General features: G+C 39.6%; 1 protein-coding gene across 8 annotated transcripts in view; it reads left to right on the top strand.

Annotated features, from left to right (window-relative positions):
- The window catches only part of mark3b (MAP/microtubule affinity-regulating kinase 3b), a 50,245-nt gene that overhangs the window by 5,567 nt on the left and 18,011 nt on the right, over positions 1 to 26,667 (top strand). For all 8 annotated transcript variants that reach the window (XM_036581735.1, XM_036581734.1, XM_036581728.1 and 5 more), the window contains exons 2-7: positions 341 to 532; positions 1,061 to 1,114; positions 18,678 to 18,726; positions 25,068 to 25,133; positions 25,300 to 25,370; positions 26,505 to 26,561. In XM_036581735.1, the coding sequence (XP_036437628.1) occupies positions 341 to 532; positions 1,061 to 1,114; positions 18,678 to 18,726; positions 25,068 to 25,133; positions 25,300 to 25,370; positions 26,505 to 26,561 (489 nt within the window). The remainder of the gene's footprint in view (positions 1 to 340; positions 533 to 1,060; positions 1,115 to 18,677; positions 18,727 to 25,067; positions 25,134 to 25,299; positions 25,371 to 26,504; positions 26,562 to 26,667) is intronic.

Genomic DNA, 26,667 nt, shown 5'->3' with positions numbered 1-26,667 from the left:
CATTACTATGTGATGTGTTTTTACACCCCTGTGCTTGTTTTCGTTAAGTGTATTGTATTATTAGTAAATCCTAAAATTAGATACTCGCTTGCTAGGGACCCTGACTGGGAAAGGTCTTCTAGTCTTGTTTTCTGGTTATACCATTGCCTGTGTGAATATCTCTTTACTGTCTAGACATACTACGCAGTTTAAGACAACAGCTTTGTGCTTCTAGTCGCATTACTTCACTATATTGTCTAAAAAGATTGCCTGTGTACAGTGACCTGTGTGTGTCACCATTGGAATACTTTTTTTTTTTTTTTCTTTTCTTTTGATAACCTCTGGTGTGTTCTGTCTGCAGCACACCTCACACAGTGATGGGCGGAATGAGGCTGCCACGCGGCCCAGCCGCTCTGGGGCACGCTGCCGGAACTCCATCGCCTCCTGTGCCGACGAGCAGCCACATATCGGCAACTACCGGCTGCTCAAAACCATCGGCAAGGGCAACTTCGCCAAGGTCAAACTGGCGCGACATATTCTCACAGGGCGAGAGGTGGGTTATAAAGTTTCCTAAGCCTCTGGGATTTTATTTTGGATTGCCATGGTCTGATGTTTCGTGCTCCTCATTTTTATTTTTTTTTTCAGACATTTTTCACTGCTTCCTCCCTCTATCTCTCTTTCTCTTGCTCTCTCGCTCTCTTTCTCACTTGCTCACTTGCTCTCTCTCTCTCGCTCACAATCTCACTCTTTCTTTCTCACACTCTTTGCCTCTCTCCCCTTTTCTCCCTTTGTTACTTGCTCGATGTGTCTGTGTCTTTGTGTCTTACACTCGCACTCTCTCTGTATCTATTTTCACTTTTGAAAAGAAATTATCGTAGAATTGAATGAAACTTAAAGATAAAATGAGACATTGTGTATTTGCCTTTGAGAATAATCATGTTAGAAATGTTGATATTATTCTAGTAATACACAGTAATTCTAAAGGCATTTTGTTTTTTTCTCCCAGTACATCTTTGGCTTCTTGCCAGTCTCAAGTTGCCAGGGTCAGTAAAATACAATTTGTCTTCACTCTTTCCTGCAGGTGGCCATAAAAATTATTGATAAGACGCAGCTTAATCCTACAAGTCTCCAAAAGGTAAATATTTTGGATTGCTGCTAAGCAATAAAAATCGTCTCTCCACCCTCTCATCTTTCCTCTTTTATCTTTTGAGAAAAATATATATATGCTTTTTTGTTTTTAATCAGAAAATTTGAAGGACATTCAATTTTGAAATCTCTTTCAGTTCTGACACTTCACAGACTGAGCTTCTTTAGCTCTAGCTAGCGAAAACCCAAAGCACTTCATTGCAGAGCAGTGCATGTTGGGTAAGTGGAGGCTGACGAAGGAAGCCTCTGTGGACTTGGATATCAGAGGCAGCTAATAATAGCAAGAGCGGAGAAATTCGAATGAGAGGCAGGAGTAATAACACCGCATATGCCCGAGCAGAAAGCAGAGCACTTAGATGGGCCAGTGAAGCAGGGAGGAGGGGCAGGAGACAAGCCTCTTGCTCTGTGAGCTTCAAGAAGCCCAGCTTCTTGTCTTGTCTGATGCTCTCCATTCAGAGATTCATGTGCTGAAAATCTGTGATCAGACACCCTCTCTCTTTACCCATTTTTTCTGATAGGGCTCTATAGATCATTTTTGGGGCCACAAGCGGGTAACAGTGTACCCTTCCAATAACCTAACCCCTGTCCCTGTAATTAGCTGGGACTTGTTTTTCCAGGCCATTGATTTTTAGTTTGTTTTCCATTTCTGGACCCATTGACAGCCCGTGGCTCAGCATGTGGCTGTAGGAGGAGTGAACGGTCAGTTGGGGTGGAGCATGAGCGTGAGTGGGTTCTGTGCAGGTTTGCCCTAGACCCAACTGTTAGTACAGTCCACCGCTTAAACTGAGTTAGCTCAGACTTTGTCACAGGGTACATATGGCTGTGTGTGTGGTGTTAGTCTGTTCCACAAATCTCTTATGGATGCAGCTTTTAGATTTTGGTGATCTTGGTGCTTGGTGATTCATCAAAGTATAATTCATCAAAGTATAGTTGATATGAAGATGTCTGTGCACTTAAAGGGACCATGTCATGGCAAAAAATTTTTCCTTGCTTTTTTTTCAAAATTTAAAAAAGTTTGATGTAGTATCTGAAGACTATTTTTAAAAGACACCATGCAGTCCCCACTCAGCACAGTCAATATATGGAAATTAAACTGCAGTCAATTTTGAATGTAATGAATTAATGAAAACCATTTCATGAATTCCCAGATTCATCGCATTCATGTATATCCACTTATTCACTCTACTGTAGTTTAGCCCCACCCATTCACATTGACGCTATGCCAATCAGGGGTCATTTAGTCTTAATCAGTCTTAAACACATAGTAACAAAAAAGTTGTTAATTCTAAGTTATAAAGAGAGAAATAATCATATAACACAAATTACAAGTGTTTTATAATTCTTTTTACGTAGGTTAAATTCAGGGAAAAAGTAAAATATGTGAAAAATGTAGATATGGCTTAGTGTGCCTAATCCTAATGATCATGTTTATCTCCTGTGGTCTACTGCAAACCATAGTGATAAAGAAAGCTGATATAAAAAATGCTGTACATGTGAAAGGAGACAGCACATAGGGTACTCTTTTCTCTCTCTTTTATGGATGAAAGTCCATTCATAATGCATGTTCCTGTGGAGAGCTGTGGAGAGACCATGGTGTGAGCAAAGCCAGTTTTGCTACTGTGGCCCCTTCTGGCTGGGTCTCTTCCAAATCCTCAGTGTTCTGGAACCAATTGATGGGACGTGGTATCAAATAAAGGGACGTGTCTAGTGTGTACTATTCACCGACTGTCATTGATCTGTGTTGCATAATTTTTTTTAAAGTTAGATGTCTTTCACGGAAAGATCGTATTGACTGCACAGTCTCTGTTTTTGAAAACGGTTCTCAGCTAGATTATTGGAAGATAGTTTTTACAAATCTACATCTATATAGAGAATGTTAAATGCTTACGTTGTGTAGACTGTTTAATGCCACATTGGTATTGTTATGGCTGTGTTTGGCGGCACTAAGAGTGAACTAGGCTCATAAGCAAGCCAACATGGCTAGTTGCAAAGTTGATATGCTGTCAGCCTTTCTGGTTTTTGTAATGGCATTGTCCGTGGGTGTGACATGATGGGATTTCGCCACTTTATTTACTAGTAACAATATATCTGCTGTCTTTCTTATCTCTGGATAGCCTGAGAGAACAATCTGTACTGTAAATCAAGTCGTGCTGATGGTAACCCACTTTTTTAACCCATGTTACATGTGCTTAACCTAGATGAATCCCAGTTCATTATATTAAATAATATATAATAGTAAGTTTCAGAATGGGAGGCAATTTACTTTGTGCTAGAAATAAAGCAGGCAGATATTTTAACTGATTCCAGAGGAGTACTTATATGCATGAAACACTTTGGCCTCCAACACAGAAAGTTTGGGCACCCCTGCTATCTTGTAAATTATTTAAGCAAAGAAATGAATTAATTTGAATTAATGCCAGGTTCATTTGTATGCGTGTTTGCTGGCTTGCTGCTTTTATTTGACATTTGATTCTGAGATTTGGGGCTTCTCTGAGACAGTGGGCATGTCTGTACTGCTTAGAACACCTCTCTGTATTTCCATGTAACTGTACTGCGTAGTCTCTGACTGCCGCTGTTCTGATTTGCGTCGGTGTGACCTACTCTTATGCAATTGATGGGTGTGGGAGGAGAGCCCTTGGTTCAAGTTCTGTCTCTTCTTTTAGAATCAGCTGCTTTTTTATCAGATCAGGGTCAGCCATCGACTGCATGTGTTTAAGTGGAGATGGAGAGCCTGGAAATACTCTCCATGCTCAATAGCTCAAAGGGGTGACACAGGCTGACGAGCGTCATCGTTGCGTGTAGACAGACAGTGATAGGTGGGGGTGTGTGGGTGTAGATCATCCAGCCCAGGCATCCCAGATGAATTGGTAGCCCTGGTGTCTTAGAAACATATGGAGCACTGGGTTTTATTCAGATGGATTGTATGAGAAACATCTGAGATGCGTGAGGAAATGCTGAGAATGGATGCATCCCTTTAGAGACAAATTTCCCTGGTATTGTTGCTTTCTGGTGCCAGATTTGCCTCAAACCACTAAAGCTGTGGCAGTTTGGAAGTAGTATTAAAAAAGAAAAATAACATTTGTAGTAGTGAATGGTAATTTCAGACTATATTACTGATCTGCGTTTCAGTCCCTCATTTCCCATCTTTGTGGAAGCCTATGCTATGGTGGCATCCAAGCTCTCACTGGTTTGTTTTGTCTTCTGAAGTTGCTTAAAAATTCTAGGGGTTGGATTTTTTGAGCACGACAGGCGTTAAACAAGCTGTAATTAAGATCTTTTATTCATCTGACGTGTCTGCAACATTATCGATAGCCTAATTAACATCATCACTAACATTGATAGTAAATAATGTGCACCCTATTTGCATCTTTTGATTGAAAGTGGGAAAATACAGATGACAGAAACTACAGTACTGGATTGTGCACAACCCAAAAAATATAGAAACACCACTTTTAACCACATATTCGAAGACTATAGTTAAAGCGTGTCATTGTGTTTCAGCTACGTCTGTTTCAGTTTGAGATTGAAAATACAATTTTGGCTGAAAGGATGAGCTGCATTTTGGTCTGAACTGCATATTGAAATTGCACTTATGGGTTACCAGGGTTGCTTGTGCCCTATTGCACTCAGACATGCTCATTCGAACATGTACGAATATTTTTGAAAAATTCTGTGTTTTCGTGTTGACTGTGTTTTTGTTTTGACAGATGATTTTTTTGAAAGCGCTGACACCAAAAGCAGGAGTTTCGAGGGCAATGCAGAATGTGCGTTGCTGTGCCTTTAATAATGTTTATTTTTGGAAAAGCATAGAACAAAATATAAACCAGTTGTGTATTTTATTTTTGTATTTGTTTAATCAAACATTGTGTGTAATGTGGAATATTTAGTTATTGACAGACTAATAACTGCACATTTAGTCATAACGGACTAATCAAATATGGAAAATGTGGAAAAAAGAAAATATGGATATTGTCTTTACCAATCTGTGTAGTTTATAGGTTGCAGCAAATTCAGATCTCTCAGTATCACAAGAATGCAGATAGACTGATCTCTGCATCCTGGCAGCTTTTCGCTATGTGGGCCAGTCCTGCTTCTGGCAGTGACCTCATTCAGACTTGCATCACCCAGATACTGTTGCATCTGTGCTGCTCTATTTGTTTACGCGTTTGTGTCATTACTGTGTCTGGATTTGACCTGACATCTCATAATGTGTGAGGGATCTGTCTAGGCTTTTATCCTTATGCAATTGTTGTCACCAGAGAGGAATAATGATTTGTTTGGGATATGATTCCGAATGAAGTGTAATGAGGAGTCACTTTGTTTTTTTTCTTCACAGTTTAGATAAGGGGTCTTTTGCCTCTCCATTGAAAGGAAATATGTGATTTCCCATAGTTTGTTATTTTCAATGTATTTCAACATGTCTGGTGATGGCTGAACCCTTAGCTTTGTACTCGCACAGCCACTTCCAGCACACATCACTGGAATTTTCCTTTTCCTGTTTTTCTTTCACCAGTGAGGTTTTATTCTTTCTCTCTCTCTCTCTCTCTCTCTCTCTCTCTCTCTGTATCTCTCTCTCTCCCCCCTCTCTCTCTATCTCTCTGTCTCTCTCCCTCTCTCTCTCTGTATGTCTCTGTGTGTGTCTGTACTCTGCTCCTTGTCTGTAAGATTTATTTAAATAGGGACATGCACTGTACATTTTCTGTCCAGACTTGTGCATGGGCAGATTACAACAGGGATCTCGGTAGCAGAGGACTGAATGCTTTGTTCTAAGCTGGCACAGCTGTTGTTGTAAAATGGCATGATTTAGGCTTTCACTTTAACCTTTGGCTTATGGTATCAGGTATACTTAAGGGAGAAACTGAAACACTGTCTGTGTTTGCTATACACTCACTGTGACACACACACGGACACATACACATGACAACTTACACCCATCCTCCCAGGGGTTCGTCTGTTTCCTTCCTCCTGAGGCATGTTTTTAAATAACGTGCCACCCACTGCACTGAGAGAATTTATCAGCTCTAACCTGGAATGGCCCAGTGAAGGACTGAGAACGATACAAAAGAGGACAAACATGTCAGGATTAGGAGAGTCATCTTTATGCAACTCACAACACTTGTGACAAAGAACTCCAAGGCATCTGAGGACAGCGCCGCCCAGATGCCCCAAAAAGTCCTTTTTTCTATTCTTCTCATGTCTGAACCCCCACCCCCATGGAGAACTCACTCATCATCCCTCCCTCATCATCTCTGAATTGCTTCTTTTAAACTGTCAATAAATGTTTTAAGTTTTATTTGATACACAAAAATATCAATATTTCTATATTAATTGCTTCTAGAGTGCAATCTGGTCATCTAATAATTAGAAGAAGAATTTGTAGTTAAAGTAATATAAGTAATTAAAGTAAAACATGAAAAAAAAGAACACAGGTTTATTTAACAAACGTCACACATTTTGCACTGCATTTTATCTTTATTAAACAAATGGTTTGAACAATCCAAGTCATTGGTGACAAGAAGTATGTGAACTTTTAGGATAATCATTTTCTCAAAGGGGCACTCTGGAATTCGGTGTTGCTGTGAGGTTCAGTTGTAGGTTTGACTTACCTTAACAAATAGAAAAAGTACGCAATTGTATTTGGTCTTCACAGTGTTCAAGTGCAGTATTAACCAGTCAAAAGAGATGTCCTCAGAAGAAGAGGACCTCACAAAAAACAACAAAGTGGGACAGTAGAATTTCTCAATGCTGCAAAAAATGTTAGCTAAAATTTGATAATTAAAATATGTGAAAAGTGTAAACTGTACAGTCATTTGAATTTATTGATCTGATGAGATGAATAGTTCGTGGTTGGTTGTGTTTTTAGTGTCCATCAAATGCCGTTCTTAGTTTTAGATGTAATCAGAGGTCTAGTAATAAATGAATTAGCAAATACATAATTTGGAAGAAAAGAACATGACAGTGATACAAAACACAGGACGAGACCAACAGCAGAGTGACTCAAATGGAAGAAATCTTAAATTTAGAACTTAAAAACTAGTCTTCTAACATCAGGCTCATTGAAATGCTGTGGCATGATCTGAAGGCCATTCAAGCAAAAAATTAAAAAAAATGTTTATGACCTGAGAAGTTACATTCCCCTAGTTATTCATTTGTTATGTTTAAATCATGTGCTTAACAAAGATATGGCATTGTAAAATATTGTCTGTGTTTGTCAAATAGGACATTTATGTGCTATGACTTGATCAAACCTCATTTGTGAGTCATTTATGCAAAATCCATATAATTCCAGATTGAGTTCATTCTCAAGCTTTATTCTCACTGTGAACCTTCTTTCCCTGAATTAAATGAGAAAACTGAAGAAACTAAGAAATCAGAAATTAATATACTTTTCCCATGGAAAGGAAGTAACCCCTCCTTTCATTTATAGTACAGCAAAAGCATTCTAGCTACATGTGGATGCAGACCATCTCTAGTCAAGCACATGGCTTTGTTAGGCTTCAGTTAGGGGCATAGTGGTGTACCTATAGATGTCATGAAGTCCCTCTATCCCAAATCCATTTGTGGAATTTAGACTTGATCTAAGTAAGCCCTTTATGACAAGTGGCCATCACCAAAGCTCTCTGTTGTATTTCTTTAAACCCTGAATGTGACATAATGTTACTGGAAGCTACTGACTGTATTAATCATCCACCCCCAGCTATCAGCTGATACCTCACTTGAGCTCAACATGAAATGGAATCAGTGGTTATTTTCATACTGAAGACTCAAACCTAAAAATAGGAACTACGTTGGTCTAAATATAGTTGAAACCCCCGAATGTCTATTTTGAGTCCTTTAAGGTTGCTCTTTTATGGCGTTCATGTTGTGCTGTCACATTCAGTAGTTCAGCTTCTGTGGTCTTTGATGGTTTTTCGTGAAGCTTAAATGCTTATGGAGGTAATGGGTCATAGATGTGGGGGCCGAAACGCAACCAGTGAATAAAATAAATCTTTTTCATTTGCTGGGGCTCTGTCAAACTTCCTGTCTTTTGAGAAGCCTCAAAACCCTCAACAGGGTCACATCGAGCTGAGCGTCATGGCAACGTGGCAGGCATTCAACCTTGGCTTGCCTAAGAAAGTGCGGCATGATTAGAACCCCCATCATGAGGCTTGCCTTCCTTATGCGGCCCTGTTACTGCAGAGCAGTGCGAGGCGCAGCTGCTAACACAAGCATCATGGCCATACACCGGTCAACCATGATATTGAATCCATCTCCTTGTTTATACACTCAATGTCCATTTTATCAGCATCGCTTACTATGTTGGTGCACTTTGTAGTTCTACAATTACAGACTGTAGTCCACCTGTTTCTCTGCATACTTTGTTAGCCCCCTTTCGCTCTGTTTTTTTATTTGAATAGTGGATCATTATCAGCACTGCAGTGACACTGAAGTGGCAGTGATGTGTTAGTGTGTGTTGTGCTGGTGCTGAGTGGATCAGACACAGCAGTGCTGCTGGAGTTTTTAAACACTGTTTCCACTCACTGTCTGCTCTGTTAGACACACCTACCTTATAGATGTAAAGTGAGAGACAGTAACTCGTGTTGCTCCACAGTTTGTGTTGGTCATCCTCCAGTCCTTCATCGGTGATCTCAGGACACTGCTCACAGGACACTGTTGGCTGGATATTTTTGGTTGGAGGGCTGTTCTCAGTCCAGCAGTGACACTGAAGTGTTTAAAACTCCAGCAGTGTCTGCTCTGTGGGTGGTTCTGTGGGGCTCCTGAAGAACAGGTTGTAAGGAGGCTAACAAAGTATGCAGAGCCTCAGATGGACTACAGTCTATAATTGTAGAACTACAGAGTGCACCTATATGGTAAGTGGAACTGAGAAAATGGACAATGAATGTAAACAAATGTGGTTTATTGTTATGGCTGATTGGTGTATATATGTGCTCAAGAAAAAGGGAGGTGCGCAGGGGAGGAAGTCAGAGAGGAAAACACATTAACGGGCTGGTGGGGAAAGTGGGCCGCTGTCCAATTAGGCCAGCTGAGGGATCGTTCTGTGCTCGGCACATGCACTGCGATGTGTGTGCTTCAGTTAGTGGGAGTATTTTTTGTTTGTTTGTTTTTTTTTGTTGTTGTTTTTTTTTTTTTTTATACAGGTTCTCCTGTAGTGTGTATGAACATTGAGAGATGTGGTTACAGAGGTAGCTTGATCTGTTCTAGTTTATCATCACTATAAGAGATTTAGTCCTTCTTGTAATATTCTTGTTAAATACGCATGGTGAATTTTATTCATGTGCTTTATGATCTAGCAGTATATTTGATCCAGTCAGGGTAGCATGTGCCTCTGGTGAAACTTTGTCTAAACCTGTCCTTTAGTGTTGCATTGCCTAATGAGTGGGCTATGAATGTTTCTCACCATTTTGCCTCAAAACCCAGGTTAACTGATGATGATGATGGGAAACTGATAAAGTTAGGTGAAAATGATACTCTGAGAAAATTGTTTAAGCTTGTCATTCAAAGGCCTGCACCTGGCTTGGTGATGGACTGTAGTCTCTGCCTTTTTTCCCTCTGAATCTGTCTAGTTTTTTAGAGTACCTTTAGACTTGGGCTGGGCACAACTTCACAGGACAGTGTTAAGCCCCAGCTGAAGGGCAGGGCGCTCCACTATTCATTATTAGCATGAAGGCATAGTCAATACTTGCCTTTAATTATATTAATCACAGTACAGTTGCCAGATTTCAGAGACGTGTGGAAACATATTACTAGAAGAACTGTAAGCACAAACAGCTTCCATCATATCAGCTTAATGTCCAGAGTTGAAATTTGTGTGTGTGTGTGTGTGTTTGTGTGTTTGTGTGTTTGCTGCTGATGGCTTTATTTCTCTCATAAGACAAAAAGAAAATCTCTGGCTGTACTTAGGGGGGAGAAGTAGCTGTTAGTGCTGGAATGTGGGCTTCAAAGGAGCAGCGATAACCTGCAGACTGTCTGCTACCCCAGCATGCAGGCTAACCTGTTCACAGCCTATTCAAGTGTGTGTGCGTGTGCTTGTGCATGTGTGCATGTGTCCATGATCTTTAGGATACATGTCGGCAGGATACATGTCCCACATTGTCTTTGTATGTAAGAGTGAGCAAAATTTTGTTATTGTGATAAATTACGTCAAAATACTTTTTTTGCAGTATGGTGTGGGTAGGATCAGTACTTCTAGAACACTAAACAACCGCATGTATTAGAGAGAGCCTGTAAATGGCAAAAATCACGGCTAGTTTTCCAGTAAAGTTGGTTCAATAATTCCTATTATCACACATCACAATAATTTAAATTATGCAGTTATGCAAATTATTGCTCTCTTTGACGTCATGTGTTTGTTTTTTTTTATACTACTTTACCTTTATTTGACCATTCCCTTTGTGCAATAATTCCAATCTTTAGTTAGTTAAAAAATGACATAGTAGAAAAGACTGTACTAAGGACTGCACTAACAGAACATCACCCACTGTAAATTAACTACAAACGTACATATTTATAAGATTATGATGTACATTTTTAGTCAAGGAAGAATGCTGGAAAATATGCAAATGAAACAGAAACTTTTGACTCTGTAATACTCACATGTAGTACTTCATAACTGAATTTGTATCAGGGTGATATTGTTCATCGCAATAATTCTGAACTACATAATATTTTGCCTAAATTCATTTTATAATACAAACTTATTCTCCACACCAAAATTAAGCCTAGGGCTAGACCAAAAAGGATTTCCAGTGGTGGTTTTCCATTAACACTGTAGTTTGGTCCAAGATTAGGCATGATCAATGTGTGGGAAACCAGCAGACTAAAGTAACTACATAAACCTAATAATAAGAAGTAGCTTGGATATCAGTCCATTATTCTCTTGCCTTAGTTTCTTTTTTTTTAAATGCAGCACTACTTGTTGTGCATTTTGTCAATTTAAACTACTTCACAACTAAATATCATGAATCACGCATCATCATTTTCAAGTACTGTGATGTGGACGTGACACATTCGATGCTGTACATGCAGTAATTTTGGGGCAGACTGTATTTTTAAATGTTTTTTTTTTCCTGTTGTGGGGCCTTTTTTATGGGGGGTGTGTGGGCGTGAGCTTGTCTCACCACCACCTCACTGCATCTTCACGAGTGGCTTCCTGTTTGAGAGAGTGTGCTGAGAGAAGCGTGAGGGAAGCGTGTTTCTCCAGCTTTGCAACTTCGCAGCAGGGCAGCCAGTAACCCACTGAGATTCATAGTGAGCTGTGTGAGATTGGGAGTTCCACTGTGTGGGTGGACCTAATCGTTACCGGCAGGAAAATAGTTTGCATTTTTTTATTATTATTATTATTTATTTATTTATTTATTTTTTAATATAATTGTTTTTGCGTACTAGTCATGGGCATCAATATGGCACTGTTAAACACAAGCATTACTGAATGACTTGACCAAACAAGATAATCTTTTGTCACATTCATTATTTGCCCTGTGGTATTTGTCAGACACAAGCACATACACTTCCTGGGCCTCAAATTGTGTGGTGTTCTAGCCACTTTTAGTGCAAGTGCTAAATAAAATAGAATGTGGTGTACTGTTAATATGCTGAAATCACTGACAGGTGAAGTTTGGAGAGTTGCACATTGTTTGCCCTCAGCAATCACAGGCTGCCATACATAACTGAAGGAGATTCAAATTTCAAGTGTGCCAGGTGGTGTTGTCCTTCGATCTCTGTATTTCTACTCGATGTTATGATGTTATTAAGAATCAGACTTTAAATAATGAAGTATATGGTAAATAAGGTTAGAATAGAGCACATAGTGTCTGAATTGAGACTCCAGGACAAACTTGATGCAGACATCTAACTACGATGTGGCCTGCAGACCTCATAAAGCCTGATCAGATCACAGACAGTGCTCTGTGGTTTCTCAGCGTTTTGCTGTTTTTATGAGACTGAGGTGAGCTTATTCTCTGCTATATTTTTACTTCAGAGCAGTATAGCAAGGTCACTCCGCAGGGGCATGGCTCTGTGGGATGTGTTTGATTGACCAATGTGGCTCTGGATTCAGGGTCCTGTGTTGGGGCTTTTAGGTCATGACTGCATGCCAATGACCCGGGGAGGCCACTGAAGTGTTGTCAGTCCACAAAGTTGGAGTGAATTATTCAGAAGTACTTTGTGTTTTTCCCCATAGAATGGCACGAAGCACATCCATGGCAAAACACAGGAAGCTTCAGCAGCCCGTGGGCATGGGAAAACACACGCACACACACACACACACACACACACACACACACACACACGCATGCACAGACAGAGATACAGACAGATACACAAAGACAAAAATGCTCTCTGACATCCTCCAGCCATAGAGCAAGCATTTACATGTTTGTGAAATCCTCCCACAAACGCTTACAGGTGTTTTGCCGGCTAATTTGCATTCACACAATACAAAATATGCACGCACACACACACACACACACACACACACACACAAGATAGGTCTAATGTTTCATGAAATCTTGATTACATTAATCGTTTTCTTACTAAACATCACTACAAAGGCAAACCCACTTAAGGCATTTAGCCTGGATGTAAAAAATCTGCACAGCTTTATTAAATGTATAAATTTGTTTTTGTGATGAAAAGAAGTCATTGTGTCATGTTAAATCATGTCACACACTTCTCTTTAATGGAATCCACACAATTAAAGAGAAAAACAAATAAATACTTATTAAAAAAAATTATTGAAAATAAAAGCCCTAACATGCCCTGGTTGCACGAGTGTGCCCTCCCCAACAAGTAATACCGTTTGCATTTGATATAGCTGTAAAATATTGTAAACAAGTCATTATTAAAACAGCAAAGTTGCTGTTTTCCTTGGAATTGAGATTTAGGCTCTGACTGGGCTGATCTAAGACACCATTATTCGCTTGACTTTGATGTGGGGTTTGCATCATTATCATACTTGAAAGCGAAACTCCTGCTTTCTGGCAGAGATTAGCTTCTTTTGCGGCAAAATATCTTGATATTTGGAGCTAGTCATTATTCCATCTGTCTTAATTAGAGCCATTTTCCCAACTGAGAAGAGAACCCCAAAATATAATGCTGCCACACCATGCTTCACAGTAGGTGTTCTTCAGTTGATAAGATTATTATTATCTTTTAAAATGTGAGCCAAAAACGTGATCTTTAAAAGTCCTTTGTTTTTAGCTCTACCCTATAGCCCAGACATTTTAAAAAGTAAATAAAGGTCTGTAAATGTTTTATTTATGCTGTAGGATGGGAAAATGTGAATGCACATTTATATTTGTCAGCTGATATTTTGTCCTCTGTTGCTGCTGCAAAGAATTTTGAATTATAATTTATTTATATATTATATCTTATTATTTATTTTTATGCCACAAGTCATGTCGGGCATCTCTTACGTCAGTTGTGGATGCTTTTCTGTGTGGCATGCTGCTGGAGGACCTAGTTTGGAGCAGTGGAACACATTGTCCTCTTTTCACCTGTTCCACCCCACTTTCCCCCAAGCGAGGTGTGTTTGGGCTGATTCTGGCCTCCAGGAAACAGTGTTGGCTCATCTGATCTTTGGTGGGCCCGAATGACATGCGAAAAGAGCGACCTACATGTATAAACCTGTTACTCACGCCAGCTTACCCTGGGTTAGTACAAGCCGACCCAGTCCCAAAGGTCCAGAGTAAAATTACCGCTGTGTTTGGGACATCCTGTGTTAAAGTAGGCGACCCTGGCTTTTTAGTTCATCAGCACATTGTCAAGACCTCTCGGTCAGTTTGTCCTTTTTAGCATGACAGGCATGTTCAGTTCCATACTACACACCTTTCTCTCATGTCAGATCATGATTAAGGTGTAATTGTTTGACCTTACGGTGGTTAGTTTCATTACTATTCTCCAGGAAGCAGCACTGTATATCATGAAATCTCAGATTTCCCCAAGTGATTACTTTGTTATAATTCAGAATTATGTAAGTATACACTGTGTCTGGAGGAACTGTTTACACAGTAGTTTAATGTAGACACGAACATGTTTTTTTATTATTATGTAATTATTATTTTTTATGTTCATATTTTAATTTTAAAAATGGCCCAGAAATTTTATTTTGACCAGAAAATGAGTGCATCCTTTATTGAATATTATTGAATCAATTATAATTAATTACAATCTTCTAAAATTGTTGCAGTTGAATTTCTACTTTCAGAATAGCGCATTTTTAGATCTATAGGCTATAGTTTATTTCATCAGGTGCTGTAAGCTGTGTCATTGCTCTGTTCTTCACCTAAGAGTTGCACGTTGTGCACACTCGCAGACGCAGCTGATGACTCATCGTGTCTGGCCCATGGAGCTTTGGAAACAAGCTGACGTTCTCAGCATCATCCCTCTCTGCTGCGTCTGGACGCTTTCCGCTTGTTAGCATGGCCTGCTTGTTTTTTTGTTGTTTTTTTTAAATGTTATCACTGAGTGATTAGTGGCTTTAGGCAAGTTCTTTATTTGCTCTGTGCTTCTCTCTCGCACATGAGCTCAGCATCCCTCTCTCCTTTAAACCCTCAAACCGTGGGGTAATGTCACGCTCGTCAGCCTCAGTAAATCGTCTTTAAGAGGAGGTTTTGTGTCTTTCCTCTAATCGCAGCCTGACTTTTACTGTGGAGCCAGATGTGTGCACACTGCTGTGTTTTGTGGTCCTGTGTTTTTCAGCTAATGAACACAGTCAGTTAATGAATTTCTTCCTTCCCATGTGGGCGCCCTGTGTTCCATTCAGAGAGCAATGCACCAGTTACCTCCTGTGTCTGTGGCTCCTAGTAGTCCATTGTGCACACAGCAGTCCAGAGTCATAGTTCTAACTCTAAAGTGTGAGTGAATATATGAGAAGTCTTGTACCAGATTTAGCTGTCCAGTGCAACTTCAGCTGGCGAAGGTCGTCCATGCGGAGATTGTGTTACTGCTTTTCATGTTCAAAGTCACAGGCCATGTTAGCCGCTAAATATAGCCTTTACACTTGGAGTTGTGTGTGGACAACAGATGCCTCTCCCTGTGGAGCCATGCTGTTGGGGGCAGCTCCTGTGCTGAGGCTCTGAGAGTTGGGCACATGGCCACAAACGGCTACTTTGATCTAGGCTCAGGTCATTTGCTGTTTGCCATGTCTCACAGTTACACGTCACGTGTAATTGTGTTTACTGTATGCAGTTAAGTTGTTCCATTAGTGATTGTAAGACATTCTGCAGTGTTGTTTAAAGAGTTACTGGTACTGGTAATGTTAGTGATTTGGCTTTAGTAGGGATGGCCAATATGACAATATGTGGTGTTGTTGTTGGGATAGATTATATCACAGTATGCTTTTCTGACTAAATTGTGTGTATCATCAGCAGTTCTACAACACTGAGTAACTGCATGTATAGTAAAGACAGATTGAGGCACTACTTAACAATCAAAGTCATTGTATATTATCTGCAAGCTCACAGCTTAAAGTGAAAAAAAAAAAAAATTAGTAAATGGTGAACGGAAAAAAAATCATCGTGCTCAGTTTTCCATAGCTTTTTTTTAATGCGGCACTACCAGTAAAATGTGGAAAAAATGAAAAATATTGTGCGTCGTGTCTTTAAGCATCATGATGTTATACTCAATATCAACCACTCTTCTCTTTAGTTTTTCTTCAAAGGAAAAAATGTGCACACACACACACACACACACACACACACACACACACATATATATATATATATATATATATATATATATATATATATATATATATATATATATATATATATATATGCGCTAATCAGGCATAACATTATGACCACCTCCCTGTTTCTACGCTCATTGTCCATTTTATCAGTTCCACTTACTATATAGGTGCACTCTGTAGTTCTACAATTACAATTACTGTAGTCCATCTGTTTCTCTGCATACTTTGTTAGCCCCCTTTTACCCTGTTCTTCAGTGGTCAGGACCCCCATGGACCCTCACAGAGCAGGTACTGTTTGGCTGGTGGATCATTCTCAGCACTGCAGTAACACTGATGTGGTGGTGGTGGTGGTATGTTAGTGTGTGTTGTGCTGGTACGAGTGGATCAGACACAGCAGTGCTGCTGGAGTTTTTAAACACTGTGTCTACTCACTCTCCACTCTATTAGACACTCCTCCCTTGTCGGTCCACCTTGTAGATGTAAAGTCAGAGATGATGGCTCATCTGCTGCTGCACAGTTTGTGTTGGTCATCCTCTAGTCCTTCATCAGTGGTCACAGGACGCTGCCCACAGGACGCTGCCCACAGGACGCTGTTGGCTGGATATTTTTGGCTGGTGGACTATTCTCAGTCCAGCAGTGACACTGAGGTGTTTAAAAACTCCAGCAGCACTGCTGTGTCTGATCCACTCAGACCAGCGCAACACACACTAACACACCACCACCACATCAGTGTTACTGCAGTGCTGAGAATGATCCACCACCTAAATAGTACCTGCTCTGTGAGGGTCCATGAGGGTCCTGACCACTGAAGAACAGGGTAAATACATACATGCATGCATATAATATATACATACATACATGGGTAATGGAAAATGCCACCACTAAAAATGACAACAGTAGTGATGGATAAGTACATTCACGCTGTATTTGAATGCTGCTGCTACACCTGTACCAAAATGTCATAGTGTCATTATGACTCACTCTCTGTACTAAATATCCAGTTGTCTCTTACTTTCAGTGTAATACATTGTTTGATTCTTGTTGTTTAAATATGCAATTGATTTAAAAATTTAAAATGCCAGTTTGGTCTATTAAAAACAAATAGAAATAGAAAGTACTGGAAATGTTCTGGTGTGTTTCTTGTGTTCACCTACCCTCCACCAACCCCACAGTGTGAGCATCTAATTTACAAAACATATTTGACTGTAAAGAAATCGTAAGCAATGATAAAAATTCATGATCAGTGCATAGCCAGCAGTATATACACTATATATCTTCAATAGATACAAAACTTTTTTCTTGTGTGCCCTCATTCTTTTCACATATTGCATGGCATGTATGTGAGCGTAAGGATAAGTTTATTACTGTGTGGTACGGTTATTCAGAGGGAAGGCAGCCCAAGGACTTGCTAAACCAGAGTGGGATTATGCAGCCAAATGCCAATACCCTTAGCAAGAGTTCAGTGGCAAAGATCAAAAGAAATAAAACCACAGCAAAAGAGTGGGAGAAAGGAGAGAAAGATGCATTAGAAAATTAATAGAAAGTGGTGAGAAGAGAGGAGAGGAAAACACTGTAGTGTGTTGGTAGTGTTGTGTCTGCAGGGGGCTGGCCTGATGTGCCCTCCTCACTGAGGCATCTGTACCACACTGGTGACAGCCACCTAAGCATATTATCTTCCTGCCAGGGGATAGGGTCATAAGGTCATCTGTTAATAAGGGGCTGGGGGTCTTGCATGGCACAACACACTATTGGCCTGGGCACTGTTTACCACCCAGCTTTCTTCAGGAATGTCTGTGCGGGACAAAAACTCAGTGTGGGAGATAATGTGTTAGGGCCCTGACACACCAAGCCATCAGGCCATCGGTGTGATCATCTGTGGCTGAGTGTTGCCTGTAGATTGTGCGCCGTTTGTTAGTCTTCATCAGTGCTGTTTTGGCCAGTTGAGCATGTTGAATCTCCGTCGGCAGTCAGCCATGAAAGAGTTCTGAATCAGTGCACGAGGAGAGAAATGAAAGAAAGCAAAGCAAATAAACTGCTCTCTCAATAGGGCACACACATTTTTTGGCACCAGTGCAGGTAGCAGTGTTTTATCAATACAGATGGAATATCATGCTCTGAAGAAGAAAATGATTTGATATTGTTATGTTTGTCATGTAATTATGAATATGAACCAACCAGTAATTTTATTTCACTATTATATGTACAAACATTAACTTTTAGGTAGCCTTTTTGACCAGCTCAGCAAGAAGTTTAGCTTAACCCCAGACATTTAAAGCTTGTAAGACATTCAGACAGTATATTCTTTACATTGTGTGTTGCAGTATGGTAGTTGATACTGCCAGTTCCTTCTGTAGAGAATTGTTCCCTTTCACACAGGCGCAATAAATATGTGTGTGTCAGCTGTCAGCTGTAGTTTTTGTGCTGCGTTTGAGTGCAACCTTTCACAGGAGACGAGATGATGGTGAGCTGAGGGAAGGTGATTGTCAGTTGGCTTTAGTTGGCGCTAGTTCTTCTTCGTCGGGTTGGTGTCTGGATCCTTAAAGACACAACAAAGACAGTGTCAAGGCTTGATTAACATGCAGATAAATACTGAAAACAGCATTGTAATTATTCTCTGTGGTAGTCAACTGCATGCTGCAGACATTGCAGATACTTGGTTGAAAAAGGCTGGAGTATTCCTTTAACATTTTATAAGACATTAGTACAAGTTGTGATCATGAGTAGTTACTTATGATACAGTTTTGATATAAATATGGATATGTTTTTTGTAAACAAAGATCTGTTGTTGTTATTATTGTTGTTGTTATTGTTGTTGTTATTGTATGTATTACATATTCTAATCATTTTCTCTCTTCTCTTAAAGCTCTTCCGGGAAGTAAGAATAATGAAGATTCTAAACCATCCAAATATTGGTGAGTTTTGTGTTTGTTTGTTTGTTTGTTTGTTTGTTTTTATTTGTTTGTTGATTGAGGCAGTAGTTGGGCCCCAAAAGCAGCCTCTCTAAACCCCTCTATAGGAGTTCCCTCTGCTTTCTGCTGGGGTGCTGCTCAGTGCCCATTCGGCCAGTCGTGCAGCTCCTCCCACCAACACAAAAGCTCTGCTGTGAGCCTCTTTGTGTATGTCATTGTTGAGCCTCCATCATCTGACAGCTTGCACATGCCTCTACCCCCTTCTCTCTGTCTCTGTCTTTGGTGGGGTTAGCTGCATGTGTCCCTCACCCTTTACTCACCCCACTGCCCCCCACAAGCCCTATCTGCCTGTCTCACACAGCAGGTGTATTTTTGAAGCAAAAGAGAAGGATCTTGTACTAGAGCTTAAGTCGGCCTGAAATTTTGGTCTAAACCCAGATATAGCCTGAGAAATTTCAGTCCAAACCTGGCTTGTTCTGACCAAAAGCACTAAGTTTTGAGTCCAAACCCTAGCCCACACCCAGCCTGAATCAGGCTACTACCAACTGGAAGCAAAATAAAAGCACATTACTAATCACAGAACCTGATGAACTAGCTCAGGGAGTAGCAAGCTTGACAGCCATCATCACATTTTAAAAAATGAATAGACTAATTATAAGCTATCTAAAATAAAGTTTAACACCTTAAAATCTCCAGCTTATTACAGGCTAAGGTGTATTATTCAGTTGCTACAGGGACTTCAGTGCAAACTGGTTGAGCTATTCTAAGTGTGTAATAAGCCCTGGCCGTTTAAGGGGTTAAATTTGTTTGTTGATCAGAGCCCTCGAACAACTAATATATATGTCTGTAATTGTTAACCAACAAATGGATCAATGTTCAACCAATGCTTTTGAAGAAAATTTCATTTCCAATAAACAGTTGAACATATTACAGCCTTTCATAGGTTTTTCATTCAATATTCCATGTTGTTTGCATGAAGGTGCAAAGTACACTTTGTTCAATCAATAAAGATGCAGTCGGCAATAGTGAAACTATGTAAGATAATAACCATATCGCTGCTGTCGGAACAAAGTCTCATATCTCCAAAATGATTACAGGAGAAGAAAAAAAAAACATACTTGACTTTTAATGTAAGTCAATGAAACCAGAATTTTTTTCAAGTAATTTTGTGCCATTTCTTTTGGTCCATTCATCATGAAATTTACGCACAATGTAAAGAGCAACAGACATTTTCAAATTATGTTAAAAACTGAAAAACAACAAAATGAATATTAGGGTTTTGCTCCAACACCAGCGATATGTTGGTATTTCTCAACAAAAATGACTAGGATATTTAGCCACATGTGACTGTGCTAAAATAGACTACAACATGATCAGGGCTCCAGACTAACTTTTCCACTAGTCGCAGTGATGCTACCAACTTTTTCAGTTGGTCACACCAGCACATGATCTGGTCTCACCTTTTTTTCCATATTAATCTTGCTTGCTGATGAATAGTTGTTTTCATTTTCACACCCTAGTTTTGCATTGATGTGAAGATTCACAGTGACTCGAGACTTAATGTTTGTGAAATAGTATAATCTTATTGTTTCTCTGCCATTAGAGGTGACTAATAAAATAGGTAATTTTCTATTAAATAATTTTAATGGAAAACATAACAATGCTATCAAATAAAGGCAAAGCACAACATCATGTATGTTTTTACATGTACTCTAAGGAGTCAAAATAGCATTGCCAAAATTCTGCTCTCCCCATTGTTGAACTTAGGGACATGTGCTTTATGTGACATAACCTACACATGAAGATAATGTACCAGAATAAGGTTGATTTATAACAGACCTTGCCCTCCATAAATAAGGGGGAGTATAATTTTGGCAGGTTCAAAGTAGTCCTCCTGACTATATAAAATCAGCTAACATTGTAGCCAAGATTAATCTTAAAAATAACTGACAATGTGATGTGCATGCATGAGAAGGGGAGTCAAGTTCTGCAGAGACTGCTTCATTTTGGAACATGGTAACTAAATTGCTAACTGGATTGTTTAGTACGTTTCATCATCAGTGCACTGTAGCCATATATGCAGCTGATGATAAAAATGCAGGTAGAGAGAGACCGACTGAGCCAGTGAAGAATAGAATTACTACTTTCAACCACAGTGGCTAATGCAGTACCCATGCCTAATGATCATCATGCACTCGCACGAATGCGTCCATGTGAAATTTTAACTCAGGCAGTCTTAAAAAATGGTCACATATGCCACCATTTTGGTTGCAGTCTAGAGCCCTGATGATTTTTCTGCTAAGTGTAACCTCAAGCTATAGTATTTCTTAGCTAACTGACTATGTAGTTAGTCCCATGACAAAAAAAGCTTCATGCTTTATGTAAAACACAGTGTTATATTTGATGTTTTCATGGTTCGTGTCCATGATATTAAGTTTGTTGGTTTAATCAGTTGAGTAATAACAATAGTTTAAGAGAAGAATTTGCCAAATTTGTCATCTCTATGGAAGAAAAAGAATAAATTTGGGAGTAAAACTGACGCATGAATAAGCTCAGGCCATAATCTGTTATATGAGAGGGGCTGTGAGAAACTTCAGTTGGAAATTTGGAATCGACGTTTGATGGCCTAGAACAAATATTTCCAGCTCTGGGATCTTTGTTTCACTGCATTTTACTGTGTTCTGCACCGTTTGTGTTAATAATGTTAAATATGTTGATGTGTGATTTCATTAAGAATCTCTGACCATCTGTGGACCTTCAATATGTCTACTGATTTCCTAATGCCTGTGTAGACTGTATGTTCTTTTTGTGTGTCTGCACGCATGTCAGATCAGTATGAATGAGTAAGCGCAAGAACGTGTGTGACGCATCTTTGCCACGTTATGTAGGTGAAGTGTTTAGAGTGAGGGGGAGGGATGCTAATCGCTACCACTCCTCAGCCTTAGCCCACACACATCCTAACTGTTCTACTCTGTTCACAACACACTTCCTCCAATAGCCTCTCTCTCTCTCTCTCTCTCTCTCTCTCTCTCTCTCTCTCTCTCTCCCTCTCTCTCTCTGTCTGTCTGTCTGTCTGTCTGTCTCATAGAATGGATTGACAAAAATTACAGTAGCATGATTTCCTTGGACCATGTGTGGTCAAGCAACTAAAATGAGATCTGTATTCATATCTCTGTAGTTGTCTACTTACAATAACAAGGTTCACACTGTGGTTGTGAACATTTGGGCTGCAAGAACAACAATGACGCATCATAATGCTAAATTAAACAGATTTGGAGAGCAGTTGTTCCGTGTTGCACATTGTTTTAATTGGCATAGACAGTATAACGGTATTATTGTGATAAACTATGTCACAATATGACATATTGTGGATGTTGCCAGTACTTTAAGAGCACTGACCAGTTGCATATTCCATTGCAATGAGTGCATACCTAATTACATGTAATTGGATTCAGTGCAGTAATTTTACATGAAATGTTAAATAAAAATCATTGTACTCTATTTTTGGTACTATTTTAAATGTGACTACTAGCACATTTTGACTATTCCAACTTATTTAGTTTTCCTGAGGTTTAATGTCATGATACATGTTGTGTACTTTTAAGAAACATTTAAAAACATCTGTTTAACCTAGCATTTAATTAAAGCTCTATGTCTTTTGGTATTTATCTTTTTAGTTTGTCTTTGTCATTGTATTATATGATCTAAAATTAATACCCATAATTTCTTCTATTACAGTTAAGCTTTATCGCCTGTCTATAAGTCACTTTGAACTGCCATGGGCATGAAAAGTGCTATATAAATAAAGATTTATTATTATTATTATAGTGAAAACACCCACCTTTAGTTGTAATTAGTTTTTCTATGTCAGATTAGCAAACAATGGTAGCTTTTTCTAGTAATCTGGGCAATCATAATGCAGTGCTGATGAGTTTGTATGTATGTTTTCAATTCAATAGTAGTACTTTCCACTTATGTTGTATATTCAAACTCTGAATGTCTATAAAAGACAGTCTTCCATTTATTCTTCAAGTTGTAACTACTGGCTAGCTTCATTGGTGGCAGACATGGAGCTAAGATAGACTCTTAGTTCTTCACTCTCAGTTCAAAATGAATAAGCATGAGTTCTACATTTTGGACTACTTACTTGATAACTTGAAAGTAGGTCAGTAATTGCAGAACTTGTAGAACTATATTGGCTCTCTGAAATGGTGTGATTCAGGAAATACGTTGTGCATGCTCTGTTGCATGGGTGCTTTTTAAGATCACAGTGCCAGTAACCACATGAGTAATGCTATGTGGCATAACTTTGAAGCTTTTATTTCTTCTTTAGTCTTGTAGCTTTGTAGAAGTAACTTTGATTGAAAAATATGATATGGGCCCTAGAACAGTAGTTTACTGACCTGCCTGGGTTACTGAATTACTGTTGTAGGGCCAAAATCATGTAAGAACTTATTTACCTTTTTTAATAAGAGTTTGGTGTACTGTGAAAACAATGTTAGTTTCAAAACATAATAGTTTTCACTTTCCCAAGTCTATACGGTCTATATATTGTGGACTGCAAAAACAGTTGGTCTTGAAATCATTGTTTTTGTGATGTCATGAAAACCCACTTATTCACACTGATGTTTTAAGGAGAGTTTCAGCCCAGACTGCTTTTTGAATGAGCCACAATACGTTCGTATGTTGGTCTTAAAGACCAAAAAGAACATATGATAAATTGAGGTTGGACTGTTTTTGGTACGTAAATATAATAAAATATTATAAGCGGACATCGGTGGGAAAAAATAGGAGAAAAATGTAACAGAGAAAATAACAGAGAGAATGAGAGAAGGCCAATGTTAAATATCAATTTCATATCAATGATCACATTTTTTATTACCTGAAAAATGTCATGCTAATTATTTTTAGATTTCACCCAGGCCTAGTGCAGGGGTCATCATAGCAGTGCTTGCTGTTTTGTTCATCCTGTGTGATCGCCTGCTTGCTCTGTTCAAACACATACCTTGAGCATCAGCTGCTCTGTCCTGGGGGACTCTCTGCTTTGGCATGTGTGAGGTCATTGTGTCTGTTTACACGCCACCTTTTTCCTCTTGATGACCCACTTTTTTAGTATTTCTGTTGAAGGAAAAAAGCCTAGTAGGTGGGCAGGGATTTGGTGGTGTCACTCCTTTTGAACAGGAAGTGGCTCTCTGAGCAGGATCTCAAACACAGACATCACATTCGCAGTACAGTCATAATGAGGTGGCAGAGTAGGAGTTTAACTGGCGGGAATGGCCCTCTTGAAGCTTACTGAGTTGTTTTCCAGTACCTGCTTGGGAAAAGGAACATAGGAGACAAATCAAAAAGAATGGCACAAATCAAACTGAACTTCCCACACTAGTTGTTTCTGACAGAGAGCTACCTGTGTGTGTCAAAAGAATTCTCTACACACACGACTTTATGATGAAGTATGACATTAGTTTAGTTGTCTCCAAACTACTAATGATGCACATCTGTCCCAGAAGCCACATCAGAGTACAGGACACCATACGCACAGTTTGGACAGAATTACTTTTGCATGGGGACGTTGGGTAAAGTAATTATTATCGTTGTTTCTTAGTGATTTTAGTTCGAATCCACCATGTCAGTGGTTTTCATGTGCTGTGCGCTCCTACGTCAGATTCTGATGGCTATTATTCGCCATAAAACACACTGTAAAAATAACCATGGATAGTTAATTAATTAATCAGTGAGTTTATCTTGATTGCAGCATCTGTACATATGCCATGTCTTTTTCAGTCTGAAGGCAGTGCGTAAACCAAGCAGCCATTCTTACATATCATTTATTCTGAGATTTCTTATCTTGGCCAAATTGGTTAGAAACATCAGACATCCTGTGGTTAAAATTGCATTGCCCACTTCCATATGTAAAACTAATCCTGCCCCAGTGGTACTACAGTGATCTTAAATAAAATTCTAATGTGTGTAAAAGAAATATTGCTCAAGTCTTGATTACTGACCAATACTGAAATGGCCATTTTTAGCATCTCCCACTATGGTATTGGTCTTATTGTGCATTCTGGGTTTAATTAATTTCTTTTTTTCACTTCTCTACACAAGCTTCTGCAGGGGCAGTGATGTGCTTGTTTCCACATAAAGCAAAACACTATCTGACATATCACTCATCTTGCCTGAGGCTTCAGACACCTTTGTGTGGTTCTCCTCCTACAATACACATTAATTAGAACTGTCTAATGCTGGCATTAAGGATGATGGGTGCCTTGGAGCTTCAGTTCAAGCAAATCAAAATCTAAAATGATTATTAATATCTGTCTTTTTCTCTGTCCCTCTCTAACCTACAGTAAAGCTGTTTGAGGTCATAGAAACAGAGAAAACCCTTTATCTGGTGATGGAATATGCCAGTGGAGGTGAGTAGACATGTTGCGTCATTACTAAATCCATTGGTAATGCCATCTTTTATCTGTTCCTCAAAGATATCTATGAATACAGAATGTTATTTTTAGATGCTCAGACAGTAGAGAATGTACTATGTACATGATCGCTGTGTGATGTGGTTTATAACTTTCTTGGCAGGGGAGGTGTTTGACTACCTCGTAGCGCATGGCCGAATGAAGGAGAAGGAGGCCAGGGCTAAATTTAGACAGGTATAGTACTGCAGTGTCCTGAACCGTGTAACACAGAAATCCTGATCATTTTCACTGGAACTATAGAGACTATACATTTAGCCCATATTGGTGGGATACAGTGCACAGTAGAGCCAGTACACTGCTGACAGTGCAGTTAGCTCGATGTAAGTCCCCTTAACTCTCCCACCACCATCATTACAGCCAGTAGGCCCATATGGTGGGCAGGGCAACATCTGCCCACCGCTGGGACACAAACTCAGCCAGTCGTGTGTAGTTACAGAGCCAGGGTCTCCCTTGCCCCTCCCCCTCCTCATACTCTCTGTCTGACTCTCAGCCTGCTGGGCTGCACTGCTGTAGCTGCTGTGGAGACAGCTTATCTGGGTCAGTGCTAGAGCGCTAGTCACACATTTAAGCATCACAAGAAAACTTCCAGATCCTTCCACTGTCACACAAAGGGAAATCAGGAAATACGGCTTTGTGTCACAAATGTGTAATATTGGGACTTTTAAGACCACATTTTCAGGGGCTTCAGAAAAATAGTATGAAATTTCCTAACATACAGGAAGAAAGGTTTGAGTTTACAAAATAAAAACACAAATGTTTAGATATTTGAATACAAAAACTGGTAGAAACATAAAGAATGATAAAGCTTACTTGCATGGGTTCGTGCAGTGTGCTGTGACGAATGAAGGAAGTTGAGTCAAGATGATCTGGCAGTTTCTGGCATCCCATTTCCTTTGTTAATATTTTTGACTTCGGATCAAGTTTCGGAACATAAGTGTTCTTCATTTTAAAATGTTCATGTTCCCTTTCTTTGACAAAAATATGTAAATAAAATTAAACAAATTATCAAAGAAAACTGAAACCATCAAAATGATGAGATCCGCTTCCTCCCAGGAGCTAGCCTTTGGGCATAAGACCTTCTATGGCTCCATCCGGCTCACTCTAGGCCACGTAGCAGGTCTGACCATCCACATGCCTCAGGCCCAATCAATGGGATTCTGGGAAAACGTGGCTGTAGCAGTCGATGTGGCTAATTGGCTTTCACACTCGACTCCACATCTAGGTTCTGTTGTTCGATTTGTCTCTGTGCCGTCCACCTCGGCCTGCTAAACATGCTGCTTTTTTGCCTTTTCCCCATCTTTTTCCTAGATTGTATCAGCCGTACAGTACTGCCATCAAAAACACATTGTGCACAGAGACCTCAAGGTAAGATCAGGCCACTGTCACCTCAGCCTTCTCTTACAACCTCATCTCTTGTCACAGTTGATTTGAAAGTATTATCTTACTTACTGTCCACCCCTCACACACCTAT

The sequence above is a fragment of the Colossoma macropomum genome, unplaced genomic scaffold (genome assembly GCF_904425465.1).
Source record: "Colossoma macropomum unplaced genomic scaffold, Colossoma_macropomum, whole genome shotgun sequence".
Taxonomy (NCBI): domain Eukaryota; kingdom Metazoa; phylum Chordata; class Actinopteri; order Characiformes; family Serrasalmidae; genus Colossoma; species Colossoma macropomum.
Note: the sequence above shows the minus strand (reverse complement) of the source record. Positions and strands in the feature narration are given on the sequence as shown.